The following is a 25143-nucleotide window of genomic DNA, read 5'->3' as shown; positions in this document are numbered from 1 at the left end:
CTGTGCAGGACTCTACTGTCAACCAAGGCAATGACTTCTAAATATGGCTCCTCTGAGAGGCAAGATATTCTTCACAATAAAAAGGATTAATTTTTGAATTGGTTTGATTGTATATACAAGAATATACAATTGGGGTTTTTTAATCAGTATTAGAATAAAACAGAATTTTATCTGATTCTACCAGTTTAATCAAGTATTAGTGCTTTATTCTTATTTCACTTCTATGTATTTCAGCGTTGTTTCAGACATTATTTACTGTGAGTGGAACATGGCACCACAATACCTATTATTCAACCGAATCAAATTAGATCTGGGGGAGAGAGGAGCTGAACCTGCTCTGTTCTCTCACCAATCCAAACATCTTCTGACATGAAGCACAGCTCACACTGAAGCCCTTCCTAGTCCTCAAACTCTGCCTATAACCTGGCCACACAGAAAAAAGAAAATTCAAGCCAAGTTATACAATGCTCCTGCCTGAACAAAGTGCATCATAGGCCGACTTTTTCAGCTTTCTCTAGTTAACACAGGCTGCTGCTTTTCGTTTGTTAGTAAGGGACACAGGAGCTGTCATTGCCTCCTCTTTCCCTTCTCTTCTACCATTGGGTGGAATTATCATTCCACCCAAGACAGGGGAAACCCTGGGGACGCTGTTCCCTACTTGAGCCTCCTTAAAAGACAAACAAGCAACATCAAAACCCACTGGTAATAGTAATAACCATCACCTTAATCACCACTCCCCTGCAAGAAGTACCTGTCCCCTTTGGCCTCACCAGGACGACATTTCTAGCCTTTCAAATGAGAAAATGATTGGCTGGAACAGCATCAATATTTTTTAATGTAGCTTCACTACTCCTTTTCCTCACTAAACACAGATCCTCCAGTTCATCCAGCTACAATGCCCACAATAAACCCATTTTTAAGTGGACTCCATGTATATCCAAGATGAACAGTTTACCACATATTTTATATCTTAGTGCTTATGATTTCCATAGCCCAGATATCAGCTTTGAGGAAAACCCACTAATATTCTAGAAGATACTGGACATGATGAATCTGAATTCAGAGAGTGTCCAAGTAGGATCTGGACATAAACAAAGAAGGATGCTTTCATCAACCATGATCCACATCAGAACATCAGCTGCTCCTTGCCTTCCAAAACACATAAAGCAGCTTTCACAACACCTTGAGCCAAGAGCAGCCAGCACCAGGATCATTCCTTCGGCTGCCAGTGCCGGGCAGGAAAACCCCGATGTTCCACTGGAGGGGGCTCGTGTCTCGCTCGCACCGTGCCCGCACCGCCGGGTTATTCTTCAAAGGGGAAGGGAAAGAGCACAGTCAGAAAACATCTGCAACTGCACGGCTGCCACATTCCTGCTCACTGTCACCTCATTAGGCCATCTATTAGAACAGAACCACAGACCCACACACCAGACGTTTAAAATTAAACTATGAAGAAAGTTTTAATCGACACGATTGTTGGTTAATGTAATTCCACATGACACAATCTAATCCTAAAAAAATGTTTCCTTTTGTTAATTGCACGTCAAACATCTGAGTCCATCTGCAGAAAGCATGGGTATATGTTTCTTGAGCAGACCTATGTAAATTCAAGAAGAGCCTTCTAGTCTGCATTGAATAGTGGTTGTCAAAAAAAACAATTAGTTCCTCTAATTCTTTAGCTTGAAATTGTTTTGAGCATCTAATGACAACTTCAAAAGAAATCTGGTCTTAAAAAATGTTTAGTCTTCAGAGGCTCACTGTCTGCTTGCCTCTATACAGACACAACTTAGAAAGCAACCTGCTACAAATCTTTAATAACTCAAGAAGCACTTTATTCACTGAGGAACACCAGAGACAGACATTCACAGGATAGTTACTGTTAGTTAAGGATGTGATTATCCTGCTCCATTTTTACTTGCATTCCAAAAAGCAGTCCATTATTGCTCATGAACTTTTACATCCTCAGGGACAAAAACCAAACCAATTCCAGACTCTCTGGTAATTGCTGGGAAAATGGTAGAAATACGATTTTTCTGCCTAGCATCTTCTCCCTTGATACATCTCAGAGAAGCAACTCATTCAATAGTAGCAGACACAGGATTCATCCCCTTTCTAGCTGCAGCAGATGGTGAGAGACCTTAATCTGTACAATGCAAACAGATCTTGAGGGAGCTCTGTGAATTCCTGCAACAGCCAAAATTGTAATGACATACATGAGATCACCTATGTGGCCTCCATGGGGAATAAGCTCTAGACATTGTTTCTATTTATGGAACTTAAGAGTATCTGTCTGAAGGACCATGAAAATGACAACATTTGAGATTTCCATACCTATACCATATCCTATCTTATCAACTGGAAGATAGAAAACAAGCACCCTGAAAAGGCCAGAGATTTACATAAATCCAAAGCAGAGGTAGCAACACAGGAGCAGTGTCAGAGACATGTGGAAAAATACCAGTCAGGTCACCTTTTGGCTACCAACTTGTGTCACTATGTGCCAGGGCATAATTAGAGATGAGATGGTATAGAAGCTGGGATGGCAAAAGGTAGTTCTGGTATACAACCAAAGGAACAGCTGATCAGAGGTTTGCCTGCTACCTACACATGAGGCACAGCTATGGGTTTGTAACACACTGATCATTGAGGAATCACACAAAACCTGGGCAGTGCACAGATGAACAACAGGGAACCCACTCTCCATTACACTGTATGAATGTGGTACTACTGAAACACCAGTGATAGTTTTGATGGTATCTATGCCCCGAGTGACAAAATCAATCACATCAGCAGGAATCCTGATTCCTGAAAGACACTTCTCTACAAAAAACAATGGAAAACCTTCACATTTATCTGTACAAGACTTTTGTCACTCATGCAGTATGACCTGGAGGACAGCAATAGCTCTCCTCTCCACAAAGCTGTTTGTAAAGATGTCAGAAAGGATAAGTTTCTGTGCAGTAAACCCACCAACAACTGGGGAATGAGGCAAATGCTGTGCTTGTAAATCTCCTTTGGGGTGTATCCCTTCAGAAGTTGTATAGAAGAAAGAGAACTGACAGGTTAGACTTCTGTGTTCATGTCTCTTAGCTAAACAAGATAAACAAGACCACTCTCAGCAACAATTCATATTTATAGGTATGCAGATGAAAAAAAATAGCTATAGGTATTTACTTGAAAACACCTGGAGTCATCCCAAGATTACAAGGAAAAGTTCCATGAAAAATATAAGTTATGCAGCTATATATAAATGCCAGCATGAACTGGACAAAAGTGACCTCTTACCAGGCTTTCCCTGCCGCTCACAGAGTTGTAAGGAAAAGGCTGAGCAAAAGGATTCCTTTGCCTCAGATATTTACTCCAGACCCCCTTGCATTTGAAGGAAGAGAGCTGCCAGTCCCAGAGCTTCCCTTGGAAGCCCCAGCAGACTTCTCTGCCTGCCCAGGATAGCATGTCCTGCCTTGTGTTCAGAAAGTTCTGTGAGAAGATCTTCTAGCAGCCTGCACGAGGCCACTGAGTTTTGAAATCACTTGCAGATGAGACGTAATACAAATATGAAGTGTTCCCTACCCCCTTCTAATGAGTTACACATTTTCATCTAAATAGCACTGGCATTTCACAGGAAGGATCTGCTCAGGGTATTCCAATGATTCCACATGGCTGCATAGTTCCTAATACTAACCTATAAATAAGTTACTAATTTGGGTTGTAGCCAATGAACCACAGAAGTCACTCTCAATAACTTTTTGAAAAATCTAGAATTCTTCCTTCCACTCACTTCTATTTTTCAAAATTAATTTTCCTAACAAGTAAGTTCAGAGACAAAATTTCCCATCATCTTTGTTAACAGGAATGCAAAGGTCACAGAGTTGTATGTATTAGAGATGAATACCAAAGACATTGAATTTTATAATTTCAGCAACACAGAGATCATATCTTAATAGAATTATGAATAATTCTGACTTGCAAAAGAACAAATTAGTGTGTTTCATTATTAAACATCTCATACCAAGAAGACAAGTGCTGAAATAAAATTATCCTTCCATACCGAGACATCTAATAATGAACCTGTTGCAAGCCTGAAGAAATCTCTAGAGAAAAAGCCCAAAACAAAAAAGCCTTAGGGTACCACACTTTTTGGCTGAACTACTCATCACAGCTGTAGAAAACTAAAGCTGCAGGGATGTGATGATTTCAGATATTACAGAAAAACATTGATATCTAGAACTCAAACTCCCCTCTTTACCCAAGAGCTTTTACTCCAGTCCAGCTCACTGTAACCATTTTAACTTTATACAGCATTTGACAGTAACCTCCCCCACCACATATATTAGCTACACATGAAATACGTATAAACAGGTGCACTGGAAAAGTTGGGCTGGAATATTCAGTAGTACTCAGGTCTGCTATTTTAATCATTCACCGGAAAATAAATGAAAGTCAATCACAATGGATACAGCATTTCAATAGCTCCATTGTCTGCAAGAGCAGCACTGTTAATTTAATATGCTGTGTAGAAATGTTGTCAGAAAGATGGCTCTGATTGTACAAGTGCCTCAATGAAGTACCTTTGTTGAAGCTGTACACTTGTTAATATTATTCCCTTCCCAAAACCAAGGTTAAATCTAACTTGTATCAGATATCATTAGATGTCAGAGTTCCATTAAACCTTATTTATGCCCGTGTAAACCACAAACTTGCATTTCTAGTTAGTGTTCACACTACCTTTAGTGGTTTGTCATAATTCAAGTCAATTTAAAAGCCCTCAGGTTTTGAGCTTTTTCATGCTGTCATCCCCACCACTAAGGCACCATTTCACAGTTGGGATAAGCCTGTAACACACACCAAGAAAAGGAAGTTTGAAAGTTATTCCCCTTGCACATTATAACTGGGTTTTTTTGCACTGAAGTAGCCACAGGATATGTTCCCCTGTGTGCAAACACAGGGCTGCTGGAGCAGGCTCAGCTGTGAGGAGTTACACTGGTGCTCATGCAGAGCACAGTGAAGGAGGCAGAAAAGCACTGGTACTCCTCCCTCTGGCTAAAGCATGGCTGCAGGTCACTTCTGGAAGCAGCAGTCTTGATGCTGTGGAGCACAGCAGATGCTCTGCAGTGGGCAATCCTCCTGCATAGCCAATTAGGATGCAGACATTCTGAATAAAGCAGCTGCTGTGAGCATGAAGCAGAACTGAACCAGCCTCAACCCCGAACGAGGTATTCACGAGACACCTGAGTAAGGACAGGTTACCTCAGATGTACCAACTGCCTCCGAGAGGGAATTTTCAGTACTTGCAAGCTGCTAGGATTAAGTCCTGGATATATGGGAGTGGGGAAGTATGAAATACTACAACCACTCAAGTCAGAACTGACCTCTTCTATCCCTGCTCATTTTCTTAGGTCAATTAATGGTACTGCCCAAGGAAGGTAAAAGGGTCAGGCCTTCCTTTCTTTCACACCATTATTCCCTTTCAATTACAGTCACTTAAGACACCAACCCCTTTATTTCTGAAGACTTACTTTTCCCTCAGATGTGGTATTCAAAGAGAAGGAATGATTTGCATAGCAGGAGCCCTAAGCAGTTGCTCCTTTCCAACACTGTGGTGTTATTTCAGACTCCACCAGTTTATCCTGCATACAGGTCAACTGTGCAGTTGAGGTCACTTACTTCCAGTGAAAGCTATCCAGCGGGCATATTTAGTAGCTTCTCTTCGCCAGTGGGAAGCCACCAGCAAACCACATGTGACAGTTAGTGAAATGATTCCCATTATGATGAAAAATAACGTAGTGACCCACTCGGGAGGCAGCCGTGGAGGAATACAGGTCCTGTCACGTCCATGGATGGTTTGACACTGTCGCACAAGGCCAACTGTGAGAGCACCTGAAAATACATAGCAGAGAGGCAAGTAAACTTTCAAAATCCTCTCTGAGGGGCGCTCAATTGCAAACCACAGCTCAGAATTGCCCCAAAGTAAGGGATTCTTTCTTTGATGAACCTCAGTAAGCCTTTCAAACACGGAGGATGGGGGGCATGCTATAAACATCTGCCTTCATGTTCCTTTATCTCACGCTTGCACAAGCTGAAGTGAGATGGCTGCAAGCTGTATCTGGTTCCTGAGTGGCAATCAAGGTCTAATCAAAGGATAAAGCACTTGTAATAAAGCCTGCCAATAGCTGCTAACGTGGTAGCTGACTTGCATAGAGGATCACTCTGTCATCTGTGCAGGATGAAGTACTTTTATAGTCTAACAAAATGAGTTGCAGCCCCCCTAAAATGCATTTAATTGTTTAATATCTTTCCCCCTCATCTGTAAATACAGCTTTAAGCCTCTGACTCTTGCAGCAGAAACTGCATTTAATTAATGTATGATTTTAAAAACGTTAAAAAATCCCCACTTCTACTCATTAAGAAGAGTCCCTCCATGCAAGACTTGATCAATCCTTTTGACTGCTAACAAGAGTTACTACACACAGAAACTGGGATATCTACAGAAAAGATCTATCAAAAAGATCCTAGGAAAAGGATAAGATTGGTACAGGAACCATAAAGATTTAGCCAAAATGATGTATTTTATGTTAAATAATATATATTTTTAAAAATCTTATTTTAAATCCAAGTCAGTGCTTTTGAGACTCATAAAGAAGCTTTCAGCGAGCTTTAATAATGAAGTTATCTTTCTAACCCCAATTTAACACTGAAGATTAAGATCCATTTCTTCCAGTGTCTCTTAAATTTCTCAATTTTGTCTTTTCTTCTGAACTGCTGTCCTAAATAATCACAATTATTCTTTATCTACATTAGCATAAAAATCTAACAGTGGACAGCATCAGAGTCAACATCTTTCTCCACAAATTACTTCAAGTAAATATGGTTTCATTTGACCTGTTTCAAATAAAAAAAGGACAACTTAGATACAATTACAGTAAGACCGAGAAGCTTAAGTTTAGGATGTCCTTTGGAGGAAGAGACATCTATCACACTTTCTAGCCTCTTTTTGGGGGAAGGAAAAAGTGTGTAACAAATGAGAAAACCAATACTCAAAAGATTAACCAGTCCTAGCATGTACCTCCTGGCACCCTGGAGTTAATTTCTACAGATCTCTCTGCTCAAACCTGAGCAATGAGTACCAGCAGAATTAGCTTCTGAGCTTAGAATTGCTGGGTTAGGAGGCAGCATAGTATGTTTTATTAGATGTTTAGAGTCTTATTAAATGTACTGCTTCATATCCCAGAGGATGAGAAGAACCAAAAGCAAAACCATTACTGAACCTGTTCTGTTGAAGTATTCTTGCAACATTTGTTTAGATTACAAAATCTGTTTTATTCAAATATATCCTTTTAATTACAGCCAAAAACTGAACAACTACAAAACCAATAAAGTTGGCATTTTCTGCTCTAGCAGTCACACCACTGCTGTGCACCAGGATCACACAAACCTGAGCCAGGGTTACACAAGCAATCCTGCCCAGCTCCATGCCTGCACAGTACAGTTTTACACAAACTGCTGCTCTTCCATAGCTTGCAATGTTTTAATTGCACATCAGCTGCTGGGGCAGAGGGGAGATGTGCCTGTGTCCTTAAATGTCAAGCTCCCAGGAGCACACACACTGCAGAACCTCGTAGAAAACACTGAGCAGTTTCCTGTACTTTGGGGATAAAGAGGCTATTCACTGCAGCATCACAGAAGAGGAAATTAATCCAAATCACTGTGCAAGACCAGGATTTAACATCAATTTGCTATCTTTACAGCAGAAGTCAGTTTTTTCTAAACTGCAATTCTAATCAAAGAATGACTTCATAAAAATGATATCATATGCTCAATAGATGTTTTCTGAATTCAAAGACCTCTCCTGACTTCAGTGGCAATAATTTAGTGCATTTTTAACTTTGGAAAAAGTAGCAATTATAAGAGTAACTCTGCTGAACATGGTTCCAATCTGTGTCTTAACTGAAACTGAAAAAACCAGCTGCTGTAGATTAGCATGTATAAGCAAGAGACAAATATTTCATTTTGTACCTGCAATTTGCAGTTTATGTTGAAGATATTTTTCAACTAACAAGAGCAAACTCAACATGTCTGACTCAAGAGAGAACCAAAGCTAAGCCCAAAAGTACCATATCTAGAGGAAACGGAAGAGAATTCCATCTTGAATTATTATTTTTAATGCAATTTCTCTTACTATCAATATCTACTACTTCAAAAGGTGATTAAAAAAAAAAAAAAAAGCCCAAACAAAAAAAAACCCCAGAAATTAAAATGAATAAAACCAGAAAAAAAAAATCTCTGAATTGTGAGTACCATAGTAGCATTCCTTCTTAATACACAAGGATAGTTGCAAGAAACTATTCAGAGGATGGCTTCCTAAACATCACTTCTGGTGCCCAAGAGTATTATTTTACTCTGGTGAGGTTTTTTTGTTTTGTTTTGTTTTTTTTTTTTAATCAGAGTTTTTAAATGTCAGCAATTAGAGGAAATATACTGAGCTTTATGGTAAGATCTTTCTAGCACATACAGAGTATTTTTTCTGAACTCTGCTTTATGGATTACAAATCTGAAGTCGATATACTCCATATTTAAGGTTTTGAACCTTGAATATGCAGCCTCCAGGGAGCCAAGTGGAGAGCAAGAGGTCTGTGAACCGTTTCTAAAGGTTTCACAAAGGTAACTGGAAAATCAACCTCATTACGTGCTCATAAATTCAGTTCAAGTTCAAGTTGACTACACAGGAATACCTGACTTGTGTGCATAAACTGGGCACAAGGAAATGAAACCTCAGGGCTCATCCCACAGTGACAAATCTGTTGAATTCAGACTTCAAAAGAAGTCTCTAGTGTGGAAAAACAGTATTCATTTGCCATGAAATTCAAAAGAAGAGCGTGTTTATATGGTATTCTATTCTGTTGGTCCCATTCTGAAGCAATCAAGTAAACAGTTGCCAGGGAGCTGCAAACAAACTTGTTATAGAAAATCTTGTTTCTCCTTATCTAGTCTATCATTGAAAAGAGGGACAGAGATATGAAACTGCACAGAGTCCTTCTGCCTGTAGTTAGGGAACAGCTCAACAGCCCATCTCCAACCAATCACCAAGTTCCACTGAGATCCATAAATAAAAGCTTTTTAAGTCATCCTCTCAGAACTACTCAGCATAATTGCTGAAAATCTGAGCACCTAACACAGGTCTGGAACAAACAGCACAGCTAATGCCAGAAGATTAGGCAGCTGAAAGATGGATCCAGCCCTAAACACCTGCAGTAAACACAGCTGCCCACCCACGTCTCCCTGCCTGCACGGCTCAGCCCTCGGGAGCCACAGGGAGAAGCCTGAGGTGCAGGGGCTGCTCCCCTGCTCTCACCTGCTTCTCTCTCCCCAGAGCTTCTGAGGCTGGCATTATTCAGGTCAGTACAGCTAGAGCAGGAGGTGATTAGGATAGATATGCTAATTACTAAAAATGAAATTCGACCTTTATCAAATCAGAGATTGCTGCACTGAGTAAATGTTACCGAAGTGGTCCTTATTCTTTTCCAGTAAATCTATTCCCTGAAGTGCCAAAGCATTTCTAACACATTAAAAAACCTCTCAGTAGTGACAGTCTGTGTATAACCAGGGCTCCAGTTAATTTCAGAGAAAGATTTTGTGATCATCCAACTCCTCAAAACCACTAGTAATGCTCATTTTTCAACACTGCATATTTTTACTAGAATCAATGATTTGTCTTGAACAAATACACCAACACTGGGGAGCATCACCTATTTAACAATTAAATTTCACAAAACCATCGAAGAAAAGAGAGGGAAGGACACCAAACCAAGGAAAGGCAAGCCCTTATTTTCCCCCCTGTTGCAGATGTGCAGCTGCCAGGGAGCCGACCCCCAAGTCCCACTCCAGCCCCGCAGTGCTCTGCCATTCCTCTCTTGTTTCCCTGGTAACTACAGAGCCACCAAGGAGGCATCACACTCTACAGAGAGAAACAAAGATTGCTGCAGCCCTTTAACTCCCCCTCCTCTACATGACTTCTGAATTATTAAAAGTGGCACAGCAATAGCACGGCTGGAAAGCAGCAGCATAATAATGGCCACTCAGATGTTCAGTGTTCATCTGTTATCCGAGTGCCAGGACATGTGGGATCAAGTGTGCCAGATGGACACAGGAGAGGTGCCAGTGCCATAAGGAGCTCACCACAGCACAAGAAACAACTAATATGGTAAAAGCAAGATGCAGTGAGTGAGGTGGGGCTCAAATGTTAGGAGGTCCCAGAACTCACACAAGCTGACACATGAACCTCCATGGCACAAACCCTCAGAACTGCTCTTGCTCAGCCTGGGGTACCTGCTCCTCCTCTGTGTTCCTCTACTGTCCCAGCTGGAAAATAAGTTTAGTCTTTACCATCATTTTAGATAAAATGCTATTGCTTGGGTTTAAATGCATCTGCAACTCCTTCTATTTCTTGACAACTGCTTCCTTATTTCTACCTCCCCTGTATCAACCACATCCTTAGCAAAATGCTCAATACTAATATTTATTAAGCACTATGGCCAAATGCCTTGTGAGGAGGTTAAAACTGGAACTGTCCCCAGAGAGCCACCTGTTCTCCCTCCTTCATTGTCCTGATGAGATGGGGTGGTGCTGGAAATGCCAGTTGTGACTGGCAGAGCAGCTCAAAGGAGATACTTTGGTGTACTGTGGACTTGTCAAACCATCTTTGCTAAGTGAAAAGCACAGTTGGTGCTGGTGATATAAATCTTAGAACACTGCCAGTGTGGCAAGGACACTGCTACATTTTATGTTTTAGCAATGAGCACAGTACATGAAGCTGTGTTACTTGGGCACACTAAAACATTCATTGCTGCTGGTTAGGTAACAGTCACATGCCAGAGAATGACAGATGTGAAGTTAAGGGCAGCTCAGTTAATCCTTTCCCTGTAACTCTCACTGGGCCACAGGCAAGGACAGCTTGGTTTTGGAAAATTTCTAAGTTCAATTCAGCTGATAAACTTGAATGGGAAAAGGTGTAGGTCCACCTAAGGGGAAAGGCTCTAGCAATGAGCAGAGCTGTAGCTTGTTGCCCATCCAAGTGGAAACTTGAAAGGTCTAAAGAAAACAGTGATTTGGTCATGGCAGATTAATTCTAGGCACCAGGATAACCATCAAGCTGGCTTTGGCCAGCTTGCCTTTAACAAGCTGCTCCTTGCTTGCAACCAAGCTGACAGAAGAGTGCTTTCAATGTGAGTGAAGCGTAGCTGAGGAATTTCTGAGAGGAACAAACAACACGGCACAGAAAGAATAGTTCCAATGCACCTACCCATATAGGAAACAAAGAGGAGGGGCTTCCAAGAAGAAAATTTTCAAAGTCATCAAAGGAATTTGGCAGTTGAAGTGGGATGTTTCCCATTCTTACATATGGAATTTATTTTCCTGCAACAGGCACTTGAAGGGATGTTGCTGTACAAAGGGGGAAGAGAGAATGACTTCTTTAAGTTTATTTATATATATTTTGTTTTGGGCAAAATTTCTATGAATTCTATATCTAGGTAGTAGTTTCTTGGAAACAGAGGGCTCTCTCTTCTGCCTTTCCCAAAATCCAGGGAACTGACAGTACTGATCATTTCCCACCACAATCTTGGAGGTACTTCATACAGTTAATTCTACTTTTCCAGTTCAAAACTGCATTAGAAATCAGGTCCTGTACCCTCTTATGAGATTAGCCATGCTCTTGAATAAGCAATGCAGGGGTTAGGGGAAAAGTTATGCCTTTGTAGGATAAGCACCACCTCTGGTGTGAAGGGGAAAAAGATAACAGCATCCTGCTGGTTTGCAAAACCAAGGAGGAAAAAAGAATTAACAACGCTGGGGAACACCACCAGATCCTGTACAGCAAGGCCCATGTTTTAAGAGTCAAACAGAATCTTGGGATCTCTGAATGTCAGGTCCCACTGAATGAGGCCCACAGGCACAGCTCACAGACCTGCTCTGTATCTACAACTGTTCAAAGTTACAGCCTTGTAAATTATAGTCCTCACCTCAATTTTCATCCTTGACCCACTAAATCAACTTTTACAGGTTTACAGCGTCAAATAGCATTTTTAAAAACAGCACGTACACATAATTAACTGCAACTAAGTAACTATATGCAAGTGGAACCCCATTTGTGTTTCAGTCATTGTAGGACAACACAGTAACTGAGTTATACCTGGGTAGGTATAACGGGTATAAAAAAGAATAAAAAAATAAGACGAGATCAACTGCCAGTCTCTAATCAAGTATGAGAATACAATGTCTAGTACAGTTCTTACAAAAATAATTACTTCTTTTGTGAGGAATGGAGGCAGTTTATGCTTTATCTTTAGCACTTATGCTGCTAAAATGACTTTGAGGTTACCATGCAAGTAAAGTATTCAGGATGTAGCAGAAGAGATTGATTCTTTCACTGCAGATGTTCCAGTACTTTGTACAGGTAGCAGATTAACAGGAAACCAAGACTCACTAAAATAAGATTTATGAATGTTAAAGGATGATCTACAGGAAGGCTGAAAAAGATCAGCTGCAAAGCCAGAGAACATAGAATAGTTAAAAAAAAACCTGATTATAAATTATCTTTCCAAATCTTATGCTTTTGGCCTTCACTACAATTTGTCTCTCAAATCATCTAATAGGTATCATAACCCTGGGAAAAAAGCTTTGGAGTTCTCACTTTGAAGAAGACCAGATGCAAGATCAATTCAGATACCTACTGGATTTCTATTGGTATGAAGCAAACGGCTAAAAAATATTTGTACTATGTTAAAAAGTCAGTTTTAAATAAAAACCTAGATTTACTTGTCAAGTTCCTGTTATATCCAGAGGGCCTCTTAAGAACCTTGTTGTAAGAGTCCTTGTTGAAAGAGTCCTTGCAAAATTATGTTATACAACCCGTTATTTCTCTTCTACTCCATTTATCCTCTTCTCTCCAAATCTGATGCTCTCTTCCTTCCAAACCAACTCTGAAATGGATCATCCATCTTGCTCTAGAGATGTAAAGGATATTTACTTGCTTCAGGAACAAAGTATTCTTAAAAATATTTATACATGTAAGGTAATATCCTCGGCTTCAAACACAGCTTATGTTAGCTATGAGGAGCCTACCAATTTATCTATGTTTAACAATCTAATTTCCAGAGAACTGAACTTATTAGGTACCATTTTTGGTACTCCTTAGAAATCTTACTGACTTTTAAAGAGAAGAATTCAAAATTTTAGAGTCTAAAGCAAATGTCCAAAGAGTTGTGCTATATTAGCACACAACCTTGCCTTGCTGCTGAAGAACATCTGGTGCTAAGTTGCCTCAAAATTTTTCAATTCTGTGTTTGTATCATGCCTAATGCAAACCAAATCCCCCCTCCACACAGCCCACAGTCTTCGCCCTCCCTATTCCTTTCCCAAAGAGAAAAAAAATCAGGGACCATCTATTGAGAAAGACACATATTAGAAAAGTTTTTTACTACAGATGACAATCATTATGATACATTAGTTCTAAGAGATGCCTAAATTGCAGACATTTGGACTAATAAAAAGTAAGTTTATTTCTGAATTCTAGTAACTTTCAATGCCCTGTTGCTTGTGTATTGAGTCTACTTAATGTTTTTTCAATTTTGCAACCCCTCTCTCTTTTAGATTCTACTTTTGTGATGAATCACCAGACTCTCTAAGAGCTACCCTCAGGCACTAATGCAGGAACAACTCTCCTGACACAACAAAGGCTGTGTGTTCTCACATATCAGAGCCAAGAAATCCGCCTGTGCTGAAGGTATTCTTTCCTTCAGAAGAAGGTATTCATTCCTACTTCAGAAGACAGCATTAATTAAATGTTGGTTAAAAGGACCTCTAATAAGCTGCATCCTTCTGGTTGTTTATTTTCTAGCACTATAAGCATTTTCACAATGGAACAGTTTTATCAGTGACTAGAATCTTTATCGTTTCTGAAGTAGCAAGGGCCTGGAAAAAAAGAGAGAACTTTCCTAAAATAAGAAAGCAATGTTTTATTTAGTATAAAACACAAACAAATAATCTAGTTATTTCCATTTTTCCTCTAACCAAAGTAGAGCTACTCAAAATTGACAAAATTCACTGACTAAAAAAAGAAAGATCAAAGGCAGTGTCAATATTTAAGAGTGATTTTTTGAGTCAGCCACACCATTTTATGCCATATGTTCAGCTGAAAGCCACAAGCTATGACACCCACAGCTGTTCTGCCATTTAACATCTGATGAGCTTGTGTTCTTTTTAACAGTTAGTTATGTTTGGCTTCAGACAGAGCTGTAAAATGATACCTCTTTATCCAATACACCACACGACCCTGTCCCAGCCTTCTCAGAAGTGGTCTGGTCAGCATCTGCAGCTGTAAGGGTGATGAGCAGGTCTCTGAGGCAGCATCACCGACAGGAGCCAGTGACATGAGGTGGCCAGGCTGGCACAGTAATGGCAGCACCAGGGTTTGCTGTGTGGTACAACACAACACGACCAGGACAACACAGAAATTCTGGCTCTCACAGTACAGTAGATCACCTTCCATACAGGTGTCTTAAAAGATGGTCTGTTCACAGGCTGGCAACAACTGGAATTCAGAGCCCTCTATTTTTATCTCCTGCATATCCAAAAGCATAATTTCTCCAAGTTAGCTGAGTTACAAACTTATTAGATATGTTCAAGCAGATCAGGATGGATACACCAAAGTTCCCAAACCACACCAACTAAATTACTCTATTGATCTCCCTCTTTCTATTCCTGGAGCAAAAATAACTATCAACCCTCCTGGTTATAGTCTAAAGCAACTTCTCTAACATAATGACAAAAGCATTCAATGTAGGGGAATATTCAGGCCCTGGCTCTGATTTCAAGATTGCTTCTGCATTTTAATAAATTAAATTCATGTTGAATAAGGATCATCTTCCTCTGTCAGACACAACTGTTGTGCTTTGCACTGATCTCAGCTTGCATCAGACATGCTCCAAGGACACCCACTGATCTGGCTCCTCCATGGCCTCATGAATCACCCAGTGGTGAAGGTGAAAAGAGAAGTATTGAAATGCATTTTGGCATTTATATAGTTAGAAACACATTTGCAAAGTTTTGGTGTCTGTTCTGCAAACAGCCTAAATACACCTTATGTGCTTCAGTGTTAGCCTACACCTGAGCATAACCTTCTCTTGGTCCACTACTGACAGAATATTTTAGGCCTAGATTACCTGAAAGTACAACAGACTATGCTAAATAAAGAACAGAACATTCAAGCCCCAAACCAAATGTACTAGCAATTGTGGCAGTTTCTTTACATCACATAACTGATGGCAGGATTGTATTTATAGCAATAAGGACATGAGAAGGGAGGTTTGCAGGTAGAAGAAATCCTTCATTAAAACCACTAGAAAAATTGGAAAGATTAAGTACATTTCTGGTCTTGCAAGTCCTTCCTTGTACACACCGATTACCAACACTGTACTCACTGGGGATATACAAGATTCTGTCTTTATCTACTAGACTTGCTTTTTTCATAAGGCATTTGATTATCAACTTAACAGCAGCACCTATTTGCACAAAAAATGTATTTCATTGCAACTAGAACAGTATTTCAAGTAAAATAAAACTTAAGGTTTTATTCTAAAGGCCCTTTCTAACTGTTGCCAAATCTGTGTATGACATGCTTGTGACAACTGGAAATACAGGTTAAACTGCACTTCAAATAGGGATTAGGTACAGGGCCAAGATTTTATTATCTACAAGTAACACTTCACGTGCTGAGAGACAGACTGAGATATAGCTTAACTACATACAAGTTGTCCTTCAGGACTGCTGGTATACAGTTTCCTGGCTAATTAACATTTTGAGCCCCCACCAGTACAAAAGGCAAACAGGAAAATAAACTAAACCAAACTCCAACCTTCTCTTGCAGCAGTAAATTCGGGCATATACTTGCACATCACAATAAAAATATTAAAAACAAAGAAGAATAGGAATGCAGGAAGCATATTCAGGATTTATCCTGAAGTACATATTTTCTTATTGCTTTTGCTAGGGGAAGTCCTTGTTTTAGAAGCCTGCATAATTTAAGCCTGAATTACTTAGGCAATTAACAGGTGCTGTCTGTGTGGTGATAACACTTTCTCCCTTATCATAAGTTGGCATCTACAAAAATAGACTGTTAGAGTCTGGAGAGCTCTCTTTTATATTTTTACTAGTATAAGAGAAGACAGACCACTCCTGAGCAGTTAAATTTGCACTTCACTCAAGTAAAATATCATTTTATTGAAACAATGAGGTTCAATCCTTTCTGAGCAAGTAGGACTGTTCTTGAAAAGCAACCAAATGTTATATAGTGCTCCAAAGAATACATCTGTTAACAGATGTTTATACAGTTGTTATACTGACATTCTGAAATAGACTCACTCTAATTTTATATTTTATATAAACAACCAAGAGATCCTCTGTCCTTATCACCAGCTTCATCTTACTGAACATCTACTTACAGGGAAAATTTACTTCAGATTACACTGGGCATAAGTCAACAGACTTCTGTTTGTGAAACAGCAACTGCTGCTTCTGGCCTTTACTCTCTTTTATTTCACCATTTTTCATGTATTAAGCTTCAAGGTGCTTCTTGAAATTGCTGAGTGACCCAGCAATATTCCACTGAAAGAATTTATGGGACCACATTAGAAATTCCTGGCCTTTCAATCTCTTCAGGTTTCCTGTACAATCTTGTTGCATAGTTTTTAAATTGAATTAAGTGTAGGTTTAAAAAAATAAAGTGAAACATGCTTCTTCTCACGAGTCTCTATGATGGAGAGCACATCATTAACGCACGAATTTAGGTGCACAATTCGTTTCAGAATGCAACTGAACCTAAGGAAAATAAAAAAGTTCTTTCTTCACCCTTGTGACTTCTCTTCCCCCACAGCACGAAACGCCTACAATGTTCCTCACATCAACAGGCACAGAGGAAGCAGTAATGGCTTTTCTCCTCTACAAGAAAGGAAATCAGATTCTTCCACTGTTGCAGTTCTGGAGCTGACACTTCCACTGACTGTGGGAATACCGTTGGATTACTGTCTATGATTGAGAAAAAATATCTCTTAATGCTCATTTAGAGTATTTTCTATTTCATATAGAGAAGACTAAATATATCAAAGCAAATTTTCATGTTAAACAAGTCACCCACTATACAGAAATCATTCTTCAGCAAACTTGAAGCCCATGACAACCCTTTATAGATTTTCTTCACTTTACTTTGGTATAAAGACATTACAATTAGAGGTTGTTAATGTTTGCTACATTAAGCTTACACTGATGAAGTCACAGACAAAACCATTCCCCCTTACTTGTACATTTGCCCTGCTTATCAACGAAGTCAGGATCTCTCTCATTTATGTGTATACAAAGATTTTATTGCAGAACTTAGTGTATATGCCATCAATTTGAGAAAAGTACAAGGAATCTAGGTTCAAAGCAGCCCTTCTGAAGTATTCACAGCAAAGCAGTTCAGTTCTGAGGTACACTGAATGATCAGTTGTCCTGTTCTGATCCCAAACCTATTCCTTAAAATACAACTAAATTACATTGCTGCCAACAGCAGAAAGTAGTCACAGCAAGAGAAGTGGAAACCACTCTAGAACATCCTGGGCAAAAGAAAGGAAAGCCCAGGAATGGCAAGAATGCAAACTAGGAAGCTGGCTCCTTGATGAGCACTACAGAAATAACCTACCTGACTTTACTGTCCATGAACACTTGTCATTTGGTTATTAAATTCTCAGATGTACCAAACTTAGAGCCCAGCCCAGCCCTTTTAATGCAGTGTGCAAACAATGGCACAAAGTACTGCTCACCATCAAGTAAGTTCAAGGCCAAATGTGCACTGTCTTCCACTGGACAAGTATTTAAACATCCAAGTGGGGTATTAATCACTACACCTTGAGAGACTTGTCATCCTTAATGATCCCAAAGTGCTTTGTAATTTATGGCATAGAAGTGCAGCTACCATGAGGCTTTTGAGCAGCAGCCAACTGTTGCCTATTGCACTGGGCTGTGCTGGCTTTGAATACTGCAGTGAATCACTGGGAGGCTTTCCATGTCCTCACAAGGGAGCATTTTAGATCAGCCCAAGGACCCAGATGTAACAGTGAGTATGTTCTGCTCAAAGACAGGAACCAGGCTTTACACACGCTGTGAATTTTGAACTCTTAGCAGCAAGTATTTCCAACTGGATTAGCCCATCCCACAGCAAACCATCACAACCAGACATTTCCTAGGGTACCTGAGAGATAAAACTCTTGTCATCAACTATACTTACAAAATTTAAAATATGTACACAATACAATACAGCAGACAGGAAATATCATAGGAAGAATCCAAAAGCTTCACACTGAGAACAGATATAACCTATGACCATTGATTCTATATAGATCCTTACAGAAGCAGGCCAAAAGGAGTGCTTTGCCAGTCTAGCTTGTTTCCCTTCTTCTTAAAATAGACACATACCCTGCACAGATCCTCTTCTTGGCCATATCTCCAGTTTTTCAGATCTGTGTATATCTCCATCAGTCAGAGGCTTGGGGAAGAAAAGTGAAATTGAACAAAGTAGCTGGAGCATACATAAGGGGATTGTTGCAAAATTATCAAAGAACTTTTTCCTGCATATAGCCCTTACTAATAAAAAACTGTCAAACTAAATGTTTAGGGACTGTGAATTACAATAATAACTTACAGCTAGATAATAAGAAAATTATTTTGAAATCTAAAATATTATGAACAAAAAATTTTAAACAGTTTTATAGTTTTCCCAAATTACTTTGTAGAAGAATAAAACAGCCTCCATATTGTATTTGTTCCACCATACAACATAATTTTTTATCTGTTTCTAAAATAGATAGCAGCATTTATTCTCTGTGAAGTTCAATATATGTCCTCATCCATGAGTCACTCCAGTTATATTCTTCTGAAATATAAAGGTCTCAACCACTGCTGGAAAAGGATTCAAGAATGAGGTGAAGAACTCCTGCCTAAGATGAAAATCTTACATACTGCACAGCATGAAAATAAATGGGGAAAAGTTGAGCTGTTCTGAAGTATCTATAAAAAAAAAAGTAGGTCAAGCTTAAAAGTTTGACCTACTGATCTTCTTTGCTTTGGCAAAAGTACAAATGGAGTTTACATAATGCTGCTCACATGTAAGTGCTGGCTGGAAACTAACAATGCAAATGTTTTTAATAAGCCCCAGCCATTAACAGGATTCCTTTTTTTTATTATTTCACACAATTTTACATCTTTGTTTTGTAGTACACATTATTGAATCCTTACTCTTAAGATTCATACATTTAAGTTACTCTTGTGTGGATTTCGGTATAAGTTTGTGGCAACAAATGTAATACACACACCTCCAGTCAGGGCTAAGTTGATTTTAAAAACAGAGGAAAGGTAACTTGCTGAAGCCACAAAGCTGAAGTTTCAACAAGGCTCCTTTCCCACAGACAAACCATCTGTAAGTAAAGCAGCTTTACAGTTACATACTTCTTGAGTAAAGCACAGGATGGACAGAAAACAAATCTTTATCTGCACATACTGAATAGAATTTAGTTCTGAAAGAACTGTGAACACTGTTGGTAAGTATATAGAAAGGTTATTCCAAATATTTGAAATCAAGTACCTTATTCAAAGCACCTACTATTAGAAAAGCCAAATGAAATGCCTGTTATTCTATGATTGTTCCCCTTAGTTTAACAAAGTAAAACTGTGATAGGAAACAAAAGTTAAAAACAAAATTAAATTAAAGCTTTGCTGCTAATGCTAATAGAAGTTACTGTGATAAAGATACCATCTCTATTTTACAGAGGAAGAAACTGGGATTCTACCACAATAATTTGCCAAAATCCAAAGTTGGCCATGCCAGATGCTCAATTTGAAAGTTACTGGCTTCCAGGTCTGTACTCTATAATCAGGTATTTCTTACCTAACTCTAATCAGAGAGTGAGGAATTCAACAGGATTTGGTGGAAGGCAAACTAACAGTTTTGTACCTTTTTGTATACTAAAGAGAAAACAAAACATGCACCTAACAGGAGCAGCATGAGTTTGTATTTGTTAAAAAGCAGATGTAAAACATCAGTTCCTCTATGGACAAAAACAACTGGCTCTCTCATGTCTTCTCTGGCAGGCTCAAATAACCAGGCTGACACAGCTCTCTTTCATGAGATTCTTCCTACACATAAAGTAGTTCCATATGTTTAAATGCTGAGTGGTTGAGTAAGCACAAAATTAATCCATTATAACAATGTCTTTCTATTGATTTTTCTTGTGCCTTAAGGCCTGGTCAATCACAGAACCCAAGCACAATTCAAACACTCTGCTTTGTCACACTTTTACATCCACTTGAAAGACATCTACAGACACAAAGTAGAATAGAAATGTTCCTTTTAAATATGGCACTGACCCTCCCAGTCCAGGAAGACCCATTAACAGGCTACTTTTATTAGAGTATTCAGATTATATGGGGTTCAGAATCTTGCTCTTGTTTGGGTTTGGTAGTGTTGTTTTTAAAGCATTGGCAAATTCTCTGAAATGGAAGTGCTGCTGGCAGAGACTGCATCTTAGGAGCAGGAGGTCCTCATCCCTCACTGTGTGGATCAGCAACACATCAAAACCCACCACCACCTTTCCCTCATTCCTCACACACCTGGGAGCATCCATCAAAGAAATATGTTTTCCTGAAAATTATGTCCTACAATCTAATTTTAACACTCTGATGTTCAGATGGCTTGGGAGATTGCTTTTCAGCACTCACCTCTAGGACCTGATGGTACATAAATCTTCATTCTCTGTATCATCCTCCTTTTATTTGTATTCTCAGCATGCAATCCAAACAGGTTCATGAAAGGGCAAATAACTTCTCCTGTCACAGTCACTACATGATAGCACAAAAAACATTAGGAAAAAGTAATTTTGTAGAATTGCTTCCTATCATGTCCCATCACTTTCTACTGAGAAGAGCTGGGAGATGCATACTGTGTTTTTTGAGTATATTGCAAGGTGCTTAACAAATGATCAGCAGAACCCTTTTACAGACAATTTTTGAAAAGCCAACTACCCACATATCACAGAAACAATACTATCTCCTTCAGAGGACAGCACAATGGCTGCTCTATACCATGACTTGTCCTCAGGGGAGCACTGAACATGAACAGTTTCTAAGCACAGGCCCTAAAGGGCAGAAGTCACTGGTAATATGCCATACTGACTTTTACATATCACTACTTTTTAAGCAGACAACTTCATTTAGAACAATAATGCCATCTGGAACTCAAGTTTACACCCTCTTTAAGTTGTGGATACTTTATTTACTTTATCTGTTTTATTCTATTTAGAAGTACTGTTTCATTTGAGCACCTCCATGTGGTCTTGGGTTTATTCCTTGTATAGTCAGTGCTCCAATTAGAGAAAAATACTTCAGTGGTCTCAAGCTCAGCGGGAGCCAGGAATCACTGCTTGTCTTACTACCTGTGATAGGTCATTAAGCTGATCCCAACAAAGCTACAGCTCCTGTTGAAACAAAATTCCTCACAAAGAGCTATGACATGCAGCGGAATAACACTGAACATCAGTAATTTTCCATTAAGTACTAGACAACTTATTCCACAGGAGCAGGGAGGTAACTGCCTCAGGAGGAATGGCCTGCTGTGCAGAGCCTGCTCTTCTGTAAGACCACTGATCTGAAATCATCCTTCACAAATAAGAAAGAACCTGAGCATGCAAACTCCAAGAACTACACATAACACTTTAGAAGATACATAGAAAGGCAGCACTGGTAAATAGACAACTTTAAATAAATGTTAGAATAAATTCCAGACTCACAATTCATTATCACACTCCTACTGCACAGCAAGATACAGAAGGCAGTTTAAATGAAAAGTATAATTCCTAACACAAGTGACCATGATACTTTTGCCATAGATTCAAGATGAAATTGGAAGCTCTGCTGAACACAAGTATGTTGGGCATGTGCTGAGTGCCCCGGCCATAACATTCTACTGTGAGTTCCCTGGTGACCTGTGGATCAGCATAGGAGCACGTGATATATCCTTGCTTTAACAGTCACCCATCAGTTAAGGACCCCTAAATCCTGACATCCATGTTAACTTAATGACTGCTATAAAAAGGGAACACATTGCTCTGTAAATTGGAATCAAATGAACAATCATGCTACATAGGAAGGGATGACTAAGCCACATAAACAAACTGATAGCTTAGCTTTCTGAAGGGAGATTTTACTTGATTAAATTATTCCCTTGAATTACTTGACCTATCCTAAACCCCATAAAAGCGTTTCAAATTGTCAATCCCCCCACATGTACAGCTTTTAACATCTCTAATTTCAACTGTGCATACTATTCATACAATTTTTCCTATAAAAGAGTTGAGAGCTGAAGCTAGAACTGCTTCTATCCCCCTTCCTCCCCTACTGAAGACAAAATATCAAAATCATTAAAGACCCTCCCACACACAAAAAAAAAAAAAGGAACATATGGAGACAAAACTACCAGCTTATGAAGTTCTTTGCAGAAGTGTAGAGATACAGAAGCAAAATTCCTTCCTATTGAAATCAGTGGCTCTTTAGGCATTGGCTGAAATTAAAGCCAACTCTGTCCTTATTTCTCACACAGAGTGTCAGTTTGATAAGAAAAGGCAGTCAGTACAAGAATACTGAGCAGCCACTGCTTTCTAGATTGGAGTTATCAGTGTTCTGTACTTGCACAGCACGAAGAACAAAACCTCACTGAGAACTCACTCTAAGAAAAATCCACTTCATTTTCATCTTTCCTTTGCCATCTTAAAGATGTATGAAATATCTGAAATCAAGTTAATGAATGAATTATTCTTACAAAACTATATAGACAAAAAGTGCCCAACAGAGACTTGGACCCATGTTCACAAAGGTGTAGTTCTTCTGGCCTGAAGACAGATAAGCATTGAGACCTTCAAGAATCTCAGTTGCAATCCTTTGCTAATAATTGCTGGGGAGAAATTTTTATAGCTAACATTTTTCAAATGACTATAAAACTTATCTTTAAGAGTAAGATTTAGGAAACTAATCAGCCCTTCTATATTGATTTTAAAAAATACTGAAAACTCTCTCCATTTTTCAGAGAAGCATTAAAGCCAGTGATTTATTTTGCTATCCAATTTAGCTGAAACTCATCACTATCTCTGGAGTAAGAGGTACATATTGTTTAGCATTCAAATCAGATTATTTTTCCCTGAAACATAAGCCCAGGTTCCCAACCTTACTGACTGTAAAAGCTCTGAATGAGCTTTCCCAGGTTTGCCACGACCTCTGCTCTCTGCCATCCTCAAACAGCTGCACATTGAGGAGACCAGGCTGCTCCACGCTGCCTTTCAGAACCCCCAGGACAGCAGCCAAGCAGACACACTCTTACTCCCCTTCCTCCTCAGTACAAGGCTGACTTGTAGAAGAAGAATCTAGAATAATTCCCACAGGAGATGAACCTAAGAACACAGAGATAAAGCGAAGAAATATTTTGTTCTACCAAATAGTTCCTTTCACCAGCTGAGTGCAGGATGCTCCAAAAAATCCTGCTTCTTAGTGGCACATATGGAAGCTGAATGCCTTGGATGTGCTCCAAGCACACCAGTCTGCTGAGAGTCCCTGAATGTCACCAGCAGCTGGGACAGGTTTTGCCATCAGGGCTGTGCCCTCCTGTGCCATATCTCTCCCCAGCAGTCTCTGGGTAATGAATGGCACTCATAAAAGCATTCACCTCTTAATTCAATACTACAGGAAGTCCTTGGTTCAATGGGCACCTCCACACTTCCTTTATTTACAATTTGGGCAAATGGGTCATTTTAGATGGTCTAAAAACCAGAAATACACGTTTGTGTTGCTTTTAAGCACAACTCTTATAATAATGCATTGAATCCTATATCAATAAAAATCTATGAAAGAGTCATTAATGATGGCAGCTAGCTCTCCTTTATGGTTTTATCACGACAACAATTTGGCTTCAAAATAGAGCAAAGAAAAAAAAAGGCTTAGGTCTGTCCAAACATTCTTTGACTGCTGAAGTCCTTCAGAAAAATCCAGATTTCATGTTTGCCAGCCTAATTAAAACTGTTAGTTGCACCTCAGAAAAGGCAGATGATTCTTAAGTAATCATACACTAAGTAAAGAAATAATGACTTCTGCTTAAAATTATTTTAGGAAACAATTTTTGCATCACAAAGAGATAGGAAACATTTTCATTCACCAACAAATGTAATGGGCTGTGCTTAGTTCCGAAAGGACTGTTTCTTCCATGAGCACTTTTTTCAGAATAGTTTTTATTATCTTCTTTCTATACATGCAGAGAGAATCCAACAATTTACACATTGCACAAGACCTGCTAACGTGAGGCAGGACTTCAGAAAGACATATTTAAATATTGAAATGAATACTATTTTATTTGACTTTAAGCCCCTGAAGAAGGGTTCATTACTGCAGCACTGCTGTTAAGTGGAATTATAAGAGGAAAGAACCAGCTACTTTATCTAGCCATAGGCAGGAAAATCATCACAATTAGCTACAGGAGGAATGGTGAAGTCACCCAGGGACTTCCTGAAGGCTACACTTTGGGAAGGACTCATTCATTTCCTCTGAACCATGTAGGAAAGTCTGGGTCCTAGACTAGGTAATTAGAAGCAAATCAAATAAGCCATAAGTACAGTCTGGCCAGAGTACAGTCACCAATCCCAAATAGTTTTTAATACTCTACTTCATTAGAATAAAGCAAATATGACACAACTCGAATCACTTCAACTGTTCACATGCATGGAAGATGCAAGCCAAATAAAGAAAATTGTTCAGACCCTCTGTGAGAATTTATGACAAAAGTCTTTACAGCCAGACCAGTTTTCTCTGTATTAACCTGTGGTTTGCTTGGAAATTATATGTTTAGGAAAAATCACAGAATCCCCTGAGCTGAAAGGAACCTAGAAGGATCATCAAGTCTAAGTCCTGGTTCTGCACAGGACAGCCTCAAAAATCACAGCATGTGCCTGAGAGCATTGTCCAAACACTTCTTGAACACACAAAGGTGTAACACTGTGACCACTGCCCTGGGAAGCTTGGTCAGTG

The 25143-nt window shown here is 39.3% G+C and overlaps 1 protein-coding gene across 2 annotated transcripts in view; it reads right to left on the bottom strand.

The window, feature by feature from the left end:
- Positions 1–25143, bottom strand: part of MOSMO (modulator of smoothened) — a 31232-nt gene that overhangs the window by 4735 nt on the left and 1354 nt on the right. The window contains exons 1-3 of one of the 2 annotated variants that reach the window (XM_077786870.1): positions 20800–20845; positions 18502–18571; positions 5665–5877 (exon numbers count right to left, since the gene is read on the bottom strand). In XM_077786870.1, the coding sequence (XP_077642996.1) occupies positions 5665–5877; positions 18502–18571; positions 20800–20820 (304 nt within the window). In that variant the 5' untranslated portion in view covers positions 20821–20845. Of the gene's footprint in view, positions 1–5664; positions 5878–18501; positions 18572–20799; positions 20846–25143 lie in introns of those variants that run through there. The other variant, XM_021539777.3, reaches the window with a different exon arrangement.

The sequence above is a fragment of the Lonchura striata genome, chromosome 16 (assembly GCF_046129695.1).
Source record: "Lonchura striata isolate bLonStr1 chromosome 16, bLonStr1.mat, whole genome shotgun sequence".
In the NCBI taxonomy this organism is placed as follows: Eukaryota; Metazoa; Chordata; class Aves; order Passeriformes; family Estrildidae; genus Lonchura; species Lonchura striata.
This window is presented reverse-complemented; position numbering and strand designations above follow the sequence as displayed.